The 13,240-nt window shown below is 42.6% G+C and overlaps 1 protein-coding gene across 2 annotated transcripts in view; it reads left to right on the forward strand.

Annotated features, from left to right (window-relative positions):
• Positions 1-1,904: 1,904 nt before the first annotated feature.
• LOC135014379 (extracellular calcium-sensing receptor-like) overlaps positions 1,905-13,240 on the forward strand; it is a 365,092-nt gene continuing 353,756 nt past the window's right edge. For both annotated transcript variants that reach the window (XR_010213028.1, XM_063952710.1), the window contains exon 1: positions 1,905-2,179. Coding sequence is in view for 1 of the 2 variants with exons in the window: in XM_063952710.1 (XP_063808780.1) it covers positions 2,147-2,179 (33 nt within the window). In the remaining variant the exon portion in view is untranslated. The remainder of the gene's footprint in view (positions 2,180-13,240) is intronic.

The following is a 13,240-nucleotide window of genomic DNA, read 5'->3' on the forward strand; positions in this document are numbered from 1 at the left end:
TTGTAGCACTAATACAGTGCAGATAGTGCTAAAGCTGCCTGCCCCATGTGCTCTGCCCCCACCTCATCTCCTGCACCATATGAGCTCTGCAGAGACATGCTGCCAGTGAGCTAACAACAGAGGTAAGCAACAGCATAGCTGCTGGCCATGGGGAAGGGGTAGGGGAGAAGGGTAAGGGAATTAGAAGGAGAGGAATGAAGAGGAGGTGGCACTCCACCATACATAATATATATAAATGGGCTCTGCCAGGTATAATGTGTGTAAGGGGCTCTAACAGGTGTAATGTGTACATGGGGCTCTACCTGGCATAATATGTATAAGAAACTCTACCTGGCCTAATGTGTATAAGGGGATCTATCTGGCATAATATGTATAAGTAGCTCTACCTGGCATAATGTGTATAAGGGGATCTACCTGGCATAATATGTATAAGTGGCTCTACCTGGCATAATGTATATAAGGGGATCTACCTGGCATAATATGTATAAGTGGCTCTACCTGGCATAATGTGTATAAGGGGATCTACCTGGCATAATATGTATAAGTAGCTCTACCTGGCATAATGTGTATAATGAGATCTACCAGGTATAATGTTTACAAGGGACCACTTACTCCCAGCTTCTCTAAAGAGTTCCATAGAAGCACACGTGACCCATTTAAGATGGACAGAAGTTAGGCGCTCCAAACTGAGATTTTATATTGCCCCCAACTGAAAAATATTCTGATGACCCTGCAGACATTCAAGTGCCGTTCCCAAACAAGTGTCACCCACAGGTATGTGCCAAATGTGAAATTTCACACTGATTATTTGATGTTTAGGGTGTATTACATCAATTATCTGTCTGGTTAGGATGAAAGTCTAGGTAGATGGTGTCCCAAATGCAGTTCTCCCCATAGAGTCTTATGGCACCTCTTGTAGGATTGCCCATGTGCACAGAATTTATGAATTTAGGGTGGGCAGGCATTAGGGTGACCACTCCTATGCTTTTTATGCAGGATGTATGTGGCCAAAACCATTGCAAATAATTATAAAGCAAAGAAGCATAAAGTTTCATGTGTTTTTCTTTTGAACTTAGTTTAATTCCACTTTAGACCCTTTATGAGCACACCTGATTATGGCCCTCATTCCGAGTTGTTCGCTCGCTAGCTGCTTTTAGCAGCTTTGCACACGGTAAGCCGCTGCCTTCTGGGAGTGAATATTAGCTGTGCAGAATTGCGAACGAAAGGTTCGCAGAATTGTGAATAGAATAGCGATTAGAAATGTCTTTGCAGTTTCTGAGTAGCTCGAGACTTACTTTGCCACTGCGATCAGTTCAGTCAGTTTCGTTCCTGGTTTGACGTCACATACACGCCCAGCATTCGCCCAGCCACTCCCCCGTTTCTCCAGACACTCCCGCGTTTTTCCATGAAACACCTGCGTTTTTTCACACACACCCATAAAACGGTCAGTTTCCGCCCAGAAACACCCACTTCCTGTCAATCACACTCCGATCACCAGAACGATGAAAAATCTTCGTTAAGCCTTGAGTAAAATACCAAACTTTTGTGCTAATTTACTTGGCGCAGACGCACTGCAAACATTGCGCATGCGCAGTTTGCGACTTATCACACCGATGCGAAGAAACAGAACGAGCGAACAACTCGGAATGAGGGCCTATATTGTACTATGAAAAACCAGCTTCTATGTATAGTGGCCCCTGGTGATGTAACTGACTTTTTTATATAAATTTGTGTTATTCTTTTTAAAAGCAACATTGTTCTATTTACACTGTTGTATTTTTATAAGTCCATGAAAAAAGAGTAATATGCAATGACTATAAAGCTCCCTCTATCACCACGTCTCCCTTTGTCCTGCTTATTTCATACTACGCTTGTGCAGATGTCAGTGCTGGGATTGGAGAGAGAGGAGAAACCATCTCAAATGCTTCTGATTATCGGTAACAATGGGTCTAATTATTTTATTTATTATGTTTTTGTTGCTGGTCCTATATATGACGATCTGCAGATCTGAGACACAGAACTCTACACCCGGACATCACCTTGTAGTTAACAATTACATTTTTACATCTAAGTATTCTCAGAAAGAAGATAACATTATTAGAGGACTATTCACCCGATGTACAAGAGTATTTTCTTACATGAATAGATGGAAAATTTTCTCCAGTGCAATCGTCATGATGTAAGTACAATAGATGCTGCAAAAATAAAAATTTTACATTACAGGGACATTTCAAACAAACAGAAAATTCCTAATAATTTATGTGCATTGCTCAGTAATTGCTCACATCTCTCTGTAATTTTATATCATGCAGAATATCTTTGTCTCACATTTGTACCTGAGACATTTTAGTTAGAAAAGTTCTAAATATCTGCAGATTGTTAATATTTAGCAGAAGACAGAAACAAAATCCTAAATTACATTATTTCTAAGAATTCTAAGAACAGATCTGGATTAGTCAAAAATACTGTTATTGTGATGAATTCCTTTCTAACCATCTGCTGTTACATGGACAATGAATTACTGTATTATTTCTTACAATACATAAGAATATTTTTTTTCTAAGAATACATTACACTTACAATATTTAACATCAATATTAAATGGTTTATTAATGCAAGCTAAAAAGTTATGCTGCCATTTATAGGTTACCAGTAATCTGATATTACTTTGCTTTCTGCAGTTTCCATAACTCTTAGCAGCGTAATTAGTTGGATGGTGATTAGTGTTACCGGCTGTTAGTGCTGGGACGCTGGGTTGCAATCGATCATTGTACAATCACTTTGTGCAATAATCAAAGTTTATATGTGTCCCCCTTCTATTGTCCATGTGCTTTTTTATAGGGTTACCACCTTATCTCTTTAATTCTGGACACATATTCATTACACAGGTTCTGTGGCTGGCTGACTTCAAGGCTCCACTTCACCTGGTTTTAATCAGCCACAGAACCTGTGTAATTAATATGTGTCCTTAATTAAAGGGATGAGGTGGTAACCCATTTTTTTTTAAAGAAGTGTAGTGTTAGATTACTTATCCTCAGAACAGATTGCCTCGCTGTTTATGTGCCTCTGGTAGAGGATTTAGATTGTAAGCTTCACTGGTTCGGGACCTGTTATGAATAAAGCTTACATCTGATATTACAGTGCAGGGTATTATTTTGGTGCTGTGTGAATAAGGAATAATAATTATTGCAGAAACTTGTTGTAGCCGTCAATACAGAACATGACAAACTAATACAGGACAATGTCTGATTAGTTACTATGGTTACAGCTTCATTGTCCTAATTATTTATTTAATGTTTTTATCTTTGAAACAAGTAATATTACTTTCCATTAAATGATAAAAGTCAGTGAATAAAACAGGATATTACTAAGCTATAATATTTACTTACAGTGTATTTACAATATTAGTAGTATAAAGCAGTGTATCCCATACCCCTAAGTTACAATCCATGTTTTACGTATATTCCTACTGGCCAGGTGGCAATTTGTACCATCTGCAGCACAGGTATTAACCCCTGCATCACCTAGCGAGTGGAGAAAGCAGATGTTGTATCTGGATCCACTACAATGAGCCGGGAGGCTCACATCAGCTGCCCAATATATGTGCGAACACTTGTCAGTTTTATACTGACTTATTAATCATACATCTTGATTTTTATTGTCCTTTTATTACGTATATTTTGTACTTTATATGTATGGATATATGCCTTTTTAACAGTATTTACTGCAGAAAATTAATGAGTATTTATATTTTCACAATGTTAATAATTATATTTACTTGAATGATCTCTAATATGTACACATTTATACAGATATATGTCTGTGCCAAATAAAACACAATCATATATCTATTTAACCCATGCAAACACAGTCAGCACTATATTATTGCACTACACTGTGGGGGTGATTCAGACCTGATTGAACACAGGTGTTTTTTTGCAGTGCTGCGATCAGGTAGTTGCCACCTACAGGGGGAAGGGGTAGTTGATGTGCAGGAGTGTGAACGCTTGTGCAGAGAGCTGCACAAAAAAAAGTTTGTGCAGTCTCTGCACAGCTCAGGCCTTACTCAGCTGCTGCGATGATCCGGCCAGGAGCGGACGTCAGGAATCCTCCCTCCAAACGGCTGGGCATGCCTGCGTTTTTCCGGACACTCCCTAGAAACGGTCAGTTGACACCCACAAACGGCCTCTTCCTGTCAATCTTCTTGCAATCGACCGTGCGACCGCTTTCTTCGTTAAACCTTTCGCTGTCCGGCGATCCCCTTTGCAGGGGGGCAATGCTCATGCACATTGAGGAGCATATGCATTCGCAGATCTGACCTGACCTGATCACAGCTCTGCAAAAAAAACATAGCATGTGATAAGGTCCGAATGACGCCCTATGGCAATACCTACCCATAGATGTAATTGGGAACTGCACAGATGTTTTTCTATTTTCCAGAATCTGATTCAATAGCCCCCCTTTTTTTCATGGAAAGTACATATTGAAAACAGTATCATACTGTTGTATCTAGAGATGAGCTGGTTCAGTTCTCAGAGAACCGAACCCTCCCCACGCTCTGAGCCTGGACGCGAGTTTGGCTCAAGACTTCCCGCTAGACTCAGAAAGCAGATTGAGGCAAAACATAATCATCCTGCTGTCGGATTCTCATGGGTTTTGGATTCCATATAAACAGCTGCGCATTGCCACCATTTTCATTTCAGACTTGGAGCGTGAAGGAGACAGACCTCTGTCTCTCTCTATGGAAGGTGGCATTTGGTGGGGTCAGTTTGTGCTCTGTAGAGGTGCTGTTCCTGTCACTGTGGTGTCCCTGTGATGTTAGGGGTGCTGTCCTGGCTGTCACTGGTGTTTCATGTTCTGTTAAGGGTGCTGCAGCTGTACATGGGTATTGCTGTCTTGGCTGTCACTGTGTTGTACAGGGGGCAGGGGCACTGTCTTCCTGTATGCAGTGAAAGTACAGGGGTTCTGGCCCTGTATGCTGTAAAAATTCTGGTGTGCTGTTGTTAAAATAAAAGTACACTGGTCCTGTATGCTGTAAAAATGCTGGGGTGCTGTTGGTAAAATCAAAGTACACTGGTCCTGTATGCTGTAAAAATAAAGGGCTGTTGTTAAAATAAAAATACACTGGACCTGCATGCTGAAAAAATACTGGGGTGCTAATGTTAAAATAAAAGTACACTGGTCTTGTATGCTGTAAAAATACAAGGGTGCTTTGAAAATTAAGGGGCACTGTTCTGTCTGTTGTAATAATAAAGGGGTACTGTCCTGCGAAATGGAGAACAAAAATTTGGAGGAAAAAATATTGGAAGATCTGGAACCACTTCCAGTTCCTAGTACTAGTGCTGAAGATGCTGCTGCCAAAAGTCATCACATTGACGATGCAACTCCATCAACGTCGTCTACTAAGGCCGATTCCCAATGTCATAGAGGGCATGTAAAATCAAAGAAGCAAAAAATAATAATCGGAAACAAAAAAAAAATCTGATGAGAAACGTAAAATTGGCAATATGCCATTCACAACACTAAGTGTCAATGAAAGGTTAAGGCCTTGGCCTATGTTCATGACTGGTGGCTCAGATTCTCATGAGGATGGAAGCCCACCTCCCTTTAATTTTTTTTTAAAAATTAAGCTTGCGAAAGCACAGGAGATATCACAAATCCCCAAGGAGAGTCCAAGTGTGTCCATGGTTACAATGTCTATACCTGTCCTTTCCAAGAATGTTTGGAAATAGGAGGCTCAATCCACCATTTGCATGCCCCTAGCAAGTGCTGGGAGGTGCACCACCAGTCCAATTGCTGATATTTAGATTGAGGATGTCACTGTAGACGTACACCAAGATGAGGAGGATATTGGTGTAGCTGGCACTGAGGAGGAAGTTGACGATTAGGATTCTGATGGTGATGCAGTTTGTTTGACTAAGGCACCAGTGGAGACAGTTGTTGTCCATGGGATGATAAAGCCCATTGTCATGACTGGGCAAAATACAAAAAAAAACCCCTCCTCTCCGGTGTGAATTTATTTCTCCACAAATCTGGCCAACAGTTGTCAAGACATGTGTTGCCTTTATCAATCCATAATATGTAGGGGTAAGGACTTTAACAACTGTCGAAGTCAAAAAATATTGCAGTACACACATCACATACAAACTACACACAGATGGCCTCCGTGCACGTACTTGCTCTGCCATGCGTGCACATATTCGCTATTTGCGTATGGTCACTTCCGCGGTCCTGCGTATTAGCACGTGGTATGAGTAATTACGGTAGTGTTTGTGATCGCATGGAAAAGCCATAAAAACACATTACATATTTAATCCAAATAGTGCACAATGTACACATAGTCTCCCTGCACCACATCAGTGAGTTACACATGTTTAAATGGTACAAGAACAAAGGGATTCACCTTTACAGAATAGGAGGTGACAGAACTAGGTTATGAGGTGGTGTTTGGTATCCAGCTGTAGGGTACTTTAAGAGCAATATTCCGATGTTAGTTTGCAGAAGATCACAAGCTCCTGAGAATAGTTATGCACAGGAGCAGAGTATAAATATTAACTGTATTTACTGTACACTTGATATGCAGCGGGAACCCAGAGGAGAACATCTGCAACTGCACCTGAAACAAACATCGCCCACCTATTCAAACCGACCTATGACCTCTCCTGTACTGTAAATGACCATCCCTGTGTCCAATGGACGAAGGGATTACAGGTTCCATTGTGTTAGGTTTTGGACAAATGTAGAAATAGCCAGCTGCAGGCCAGGTCATACTCTCAATCTCTGAAGGTCATCACCCTTGATGACTGAGGACCGGACCGGAAAGCGCAGGCGAAACAAAATGTATGTACCATTGACTGTAGGCATTTTCTTATTGTGTTGTATTGTTGTTATTATAACCCCCTGCTGGGAAAGAACCGTTGGTGGGTCAGATCCCAACATAGTCTTTGAAATACAAAATTGGAGTCGTGTCTCTCGTTCCCTGCTAGTGTTATATAAGTGTAATCTAGTCACACGTGTAGCTGCAAAGTGCTCACAGCGTGTCTATGTGTGTGTACGCACCGCGTGTACTTTGTACGACTATTGCGGCATTTGTACGCAAAGTGCATACACGGTACGGGGCTTTGTACACAAACTGGGTAAAAAGTACGTAAGCTAAGGTTTGATTACAGCAGCCGCAGCGGCTCCATTTAAAGTGTATTGAATGGCTTTTCAAAGTTTTGCTTTTAGTCCTGTAAGTAAATCAACATTTACAATTGGGGGCTCGATCCGGTTTTCACATGCTCACAGGCTAGCAGGTCATAGCAGACTTTAATCTATCAGCAAAGGGTGGAAAGATATCTATGTCAAACCTGTTCCTGGTTGGTGGATGGTCTGAAAACCGTATTTGTGTGCTGTTAGGTTGTGTCTGCTCTGTCTGGTCTGCAGAGGTGCTGATAGAACCCAGAGGTAAACAGGAAAAAAAAGCTATTTAAAAAAAAAAATTGTGTATTTTGTTTTGGCGCCAAAAGCGTACACAAAGGGCACCAATACTTCGCATACCCTCTCACATATTGTTGCCGCAAGGTATAGATTGCTAGGCCAGGTTAGATCTGTGTGAAATCGGATATATTTGTTGTTATATAGATAAATTTGAATTGTGTGTTAAGGGAATAATTATAAAGACACAGAACGCAGGTCTGGCCCAGTCATAAAGGGTTACACAGAACAAGTGTGGGTTGTGTCTAGTGGGCAATAGTAGTTTTTATTGCTCACATTTATCGAAGTTGTGTGATTTGTTTTATTGCGTACGCACATCGGTACACATAGTACGGAACGTGAGGACAGAGTACAAAAATGTGCACGTAGTGCAAGGCCGCACATGTGGCATAGAGGTACGCACGGTTGCGTAATTACGCAAGCTTGCATAGGGTTGTGTGCGCATAATAAAACCACACCATAGTTGCTCAATTAACATGGGATAGTATACTTTAAATACAATAGCACATAATTATGGAATTTCAAAAACAGATTAGTATAAGACTTTTGTTTAATCTGTACTGCCTCTGGGGTAAAGCTGCCAATCAAAAAGAGTGGAAATTTTCTGCACAGAAAAACAATGTGTATTTGTGTGAGCTGAAAGCAGTTGTGAGTGGGTTTGAACCCCGGAATTCGGGATCCTGTTGTTTGGTACACCAAGTGAGTGGAGGCTTGGTGGCGTGAGGCGGCTGACTCACGTTAGTATAGATAATAAGGTACGCAAATCATGAGGAGATTTGCAGAGGAGCGTAATAGGGAATTGTGCATTGTGAAGTTTAAAGGTTTTGTATTAGCTCCGGCTGAGGTTTTGCAGCTTGTGATTTGATTCCAGTTGTCGTAAGGCGGATAGGTAACAAGTACCTATACGCTGTGCGATTGGACCGCATGTTTGTGGGTGCGATACGTAGCGCATCTTGATATGAGCTTTTGCATAAAACCACGGTATCATTAGCGCCATGTAGAGCTTTTTGCGTAAAACCACGGTATCATTTGCGCCACAAGCGTGATTTGTGTATAAGTGCATAGGGAGTTTTCTCTGGTCTCTCTCAGGAAAATCTCCAAATGTGGATATTAACTGGAATAGGTAAGTCATTCCTAACACTTCCAGTCAATAGAAACCAATTAGGGACCTCACTAGGTACGCGGTGGTCACTATTGGAGTGAGTCATGGTACATCAGCGGAGAAGGAGTGGGTGAAAGTGCTCTAAGAACTTTCACCGTCTATTCGTGTCGTGCATTGGGGATTGCGAAAAAGGAAAAAGTCCACAATGGGATACAATTGCACAAGCGGTGGACGTATGGTAGCCAGGGTTCAGGCTGAAGAGCCGCAGCCCAAGGGGTCAGTGAGGTTTATTATGTGTGGGAAATATGGTCAACACGTGGAGACTTTTTGTTCTGAATGGGTACTTATGACTGCAGAAGGTAGGGTATCATTCCCTAGGGTTGGCAGCTTTGAGCCGGAGGTATTACAGAACATAAGGATTAGGATATGTCTGCTAAAATTTAGAAAACAAAGGATTAGACATGCAGATTGTTTAAACTTGTGGCAGCAAGAGGGGGATGGCAGAGGGAACTGGCTCGCACAGCAGGTTCTAAACCTAATGGGAAAACAATGGCGACCGCACAACAACCACCATATGTTGATGGGGAGAAATTGGCTACAAGCAATGATGCATTGGTACAGGATAGGAAAGTAATTGATAAATGAACTAACGCAAACCCTTGCCAGCTGTATCCCTATTTAAATTTTCCCAAGGACTGTGAGCAGGAAGATGAGCCCAGCACAATATCGACACTCTCTCTAGCAGCCACCATACAGGATACTCAGGTGGGCATGGCCCAACCACCAAGTGTTGTAGCAAGGCCCCCTAGTGGAGGGAAAAGTGAGGTAGTGTCCACAGGTAAGTACGGCACCATACACTATGCAGAGACAATAGCTCCCCGCATTATAGAGTCAAGCCAGAATGATGTAGTTGAATTAAATCCTGTCAGGGTGATTGCAGTCCCCAATAGGAAGACTGACAATCATCGAGTAACTCCCATCAGGAACATTGCCATGCATTGTCCTTGGTCCGGGGCAGAGCTAAGGTCAATTATGTCAGAATTTCCCAATCCCATGAAAGATCTAGTTGGATGCCAGAGATTCATTAAAGAGTTAGGTAACACTCACAAGCCCACAAATAAAGATTGGCGAACAGTGCTACGGGTGTGTTTACCCTCAAATATTGACATCCCGAAATTCATAACGGATTGTAAGTTAGATGCAGAAGTACCTCTCACTGATGAATACAATCAGGAGAATGTACGACAAATCCACCTGCAATTAGGAGTGTATTGCCCTACTGTTGTTAAATGGAAAAAAATCTTTTCCATAAGACAAAAGGAAGTCAAAATGGCATCTGAATATTTCCATCGAGCACTGGAGGAAATCACTAGATACACTGGGATTGAGGACATTAAGGATAATGCACATCACAGGGAGGTAGCTGTTTATGTGTAAATCGATGGTTTAAAGGAGGCACTAAGGACAACGGTGCAAACCTCTCTACCTAACTGGAGAGGTATATCGGTGGCTGCATTGAGAGAGTATGCTATCAAGCACGATTGGAATATCATTAAACACAGGGAGTCGCAAGGGGATAGGCTGATGACGGTAAGTATATATGCTATTACAACAAAACCACATCAGCCAAGACCCCAGACCCCTGATGGTAAGTCACATATAATAGTATGCTATAATTGCCAGGAGGAGGGACATTACTCAAGGGAATGTAGGAATAAAGGGACACATAATGTAAACAGACCCCCTAGACCAGGATACGAACCACGCTATAACACACATAATTGGGAACAGGGATCACACAGAGGGGAAACACGGAGTTACCCACCTAGGAGGGACTGGCAGACCTTCAAAAAAAAAGGTCCCACTACACAATAGAGGTCAGGCCATACCTGTAGTATACAGCCAGTAAAGTTGATTGCTAGCCTTGGTAGTAAACCTGAGGTCATGGTTGATGTAGCTGGGGTACCATTACCTTTCCTTGTAGATACAGGGGCGGCCAGATCAGTGTTGAATTCCACATCAGGTATAAAAACCATGGGTAAAACAATTTCGGCAATGGGTGTAACAGGAATAGTGCAACAATACCCTTTGAGTAGACCTGCAGATATTACGATAGGACCCTTGCAAACCAAACATTCTTTTCTATTGGCTGCATTGGCGGTGTGTCATATATTGTACTACTGAGGGTGTCTTCTTGGATATACCAGAGAACCATGCTCAAGAAGTACAAGATATACGATACACCCCTCAAAGGCTAATGTCCCATTCTACTATTATAGACACGTGTTCATCAAAGGTAGAGGAAATGATCTCACAAATACCGGGTTCCCTTTGGACCAAAGATAGACAGGAAACTGTATTGATGGCGTATGTAGCTCCAGTAGTAGTACAAGTAAAAAGATGGTAGGATAGCTTCAAAAATCCCTCAGTATCCTTTGAAGCCAGAGGTAGAATTAGGAGTATACCCTGTCATAGAGCGGCTGCTACAGCAGGGCATCTCGGTCAGGACTTCCAGCACTGCCAATAGTCCCATCTTCCATGTGAAAAAGATGTGGGGAGGGTTTACAGGCTAGTGCAGGATCTAAGGGGGATAAACAAAATAGTTGAGAGCCAATTCCCCGTAGTGCCCAATCCAGCTGTCAACCTCATGCAAATTTCCTCTACAGCAAAATTCTTCACTGTCATTGACTTCTGCTCCACTTTCTTTTCTGTCTCTCTTCTCCCTGACAGCCAATACCTCTTTGCTTTTACATACAGGGAAGTACAGTACACCTGGACTCGACTACCCCAAGGTTTCATTGACAGCCCGAGTATTTTCTCCCAGGCCTTGCATGACTGTTTACATTCCTTTCAACCTGAGAGTGGATCAGTACTAATACAGTATATCAATGACTTATTGTTGTGTTCTGACTCACTCGAATCATACTTGAAAGATAGGAAACAGCTTCTGTTTCATCTTTCCCATACAGGACACAAGGTTTCAAAGGATAAGTTGCAGGTGTGCCGGACCAGGGTCAAATATTTGAGAAACTGGTTGACTCAAGAACTTAGACACCTCACCGCTGATAGAAAACAGGTGATTCGTGACATGACCCTGCCACAAACTCAGCAACAGATCCGCACTTTCCTTGGAATGTGTGGGTACTGTAGAAACTGGATTCCAGGGTTCTCTATACTGGCTTTACCTTTGCAAGAAATCATATCTTCGAACAAACCGGAAAGGATCTCTCACACAGATGAGTCCGAACTGGCATTTGAGAGACTCAAACAGTGTCTATCACAAGCACCTGCATTAGGCATGCCAGATTAAGAGAAGGCCTTCAAATTGTACGATACTGAAAGTGCTGGGTGCGCGGCAGGAGTCTTAACACAGAGACATGGTGATGCCAGCAGACCGGTAGCTTACTACAGTGCACAGTTGGACACTGTAGCGTGGTCTCTCCCCACTTGCTTGTGAAGTGTTGCAGCAATAGCTTTGCTGGTAAGTAAAAGCGAGGACGTAGTGTTAGGACACGACCTGACCATCCATACACCTCATGCAGTATCAGCTTTACTAAATTCCGTTGAAACCAGACATGTCTCATCTGCTCGGTTTACATAGTGAGAATTATCATTATTAAGAGATGCAGCTCACTAAATCCAGCAACCTACTTGCCAAGTGTGCCTGGACAGGCACAAAGGGTGGAGGATGAGAATGATGATAAAGGAGGATTTAGTGCAGATACTGATAAGCATGATTGTATGGAATACCTGAACCAAACTTTCACTGCGAGACCTGACATCAGTGACAACCCACTGGAAGGAGTAGACTTTACCTTCTACACTGACGGTTGCCAGATGGGATCGGGAGATTTGTGCACCGGATATGCAGTTTTAGATGATGAAGTTATCATAGAAGCTGAACCCCTTGGCCCACCGCACTCAGCACAAGTTGCTGAGTTGGTCGCCCTAACCAGAGCGTGTGAATTAGCCAAGGGTAAGTCAGCTAATATACACACAGACTCTAGGTACGCCTTTGAAGTGGTGCATGATTTTGGGGCCCTATGGTGCCTCAGAAATTTCATGACGGCAGCTGGCACACCTGTAGCGTATGCGTCCCACATCAAAAGGCTTTTGACAGCAATACAGGAACCAGACAGAGTGGCTGTTATCAAGTGCAAAGCACACACTTACAACCAAGACCCAATTTCACTTGGTAACAGCCGGGCAGATGAAGCTGCTAAATCAACAGCAAGCACCCCCATACAAACAAACATCACATCACTGATGACATTTAACACGGTCAACACACAACAGCTAATTGAAATGCAAAATTTGTGTTCCCTACAGGGAAAGGCGGTCTTGAAGTCGAAGGGGTATGGTCAGGAGTCCTCAGGACTTTGGACAGGTGGACATGGTAAGCCGTTGGCCCCCAGCGCATATCTTCCAAGTCTACCTGAGGCGGCACATGGTCTGCCTCATCTGGGCAAAGAGGGAATGTGCAAGCTTGTAAGAGCCTACTGGTGTGCGCCAGGATTCTCTTCTCATGCAGGTAAGAGAGCAATGACATGTTTTACTTGCTTGAGAAAGAATATTGGTAAGATAATACCAACAGAGCCCATATCCCTCCTACAGATTGACCTTTTCAGGTAATACAAATCGACTTCATACAGTTACCACCCT

Source organism: Pseudophryne corroboree, chromosome 1 (genome assembly GCF_028390025.1).
Source record: "Pseudophryne corroboree isolate aPseCor3 chromosome 1, aPseCor3.hap2, whole genome shotgun sequence".
NCBI classification, from domain to species: Eukaryota; Metazoa; Chordata; class Amphibia; order Anura; family Myobatrachidae; genus Pseudophryne; species Pseudophryne corroboree.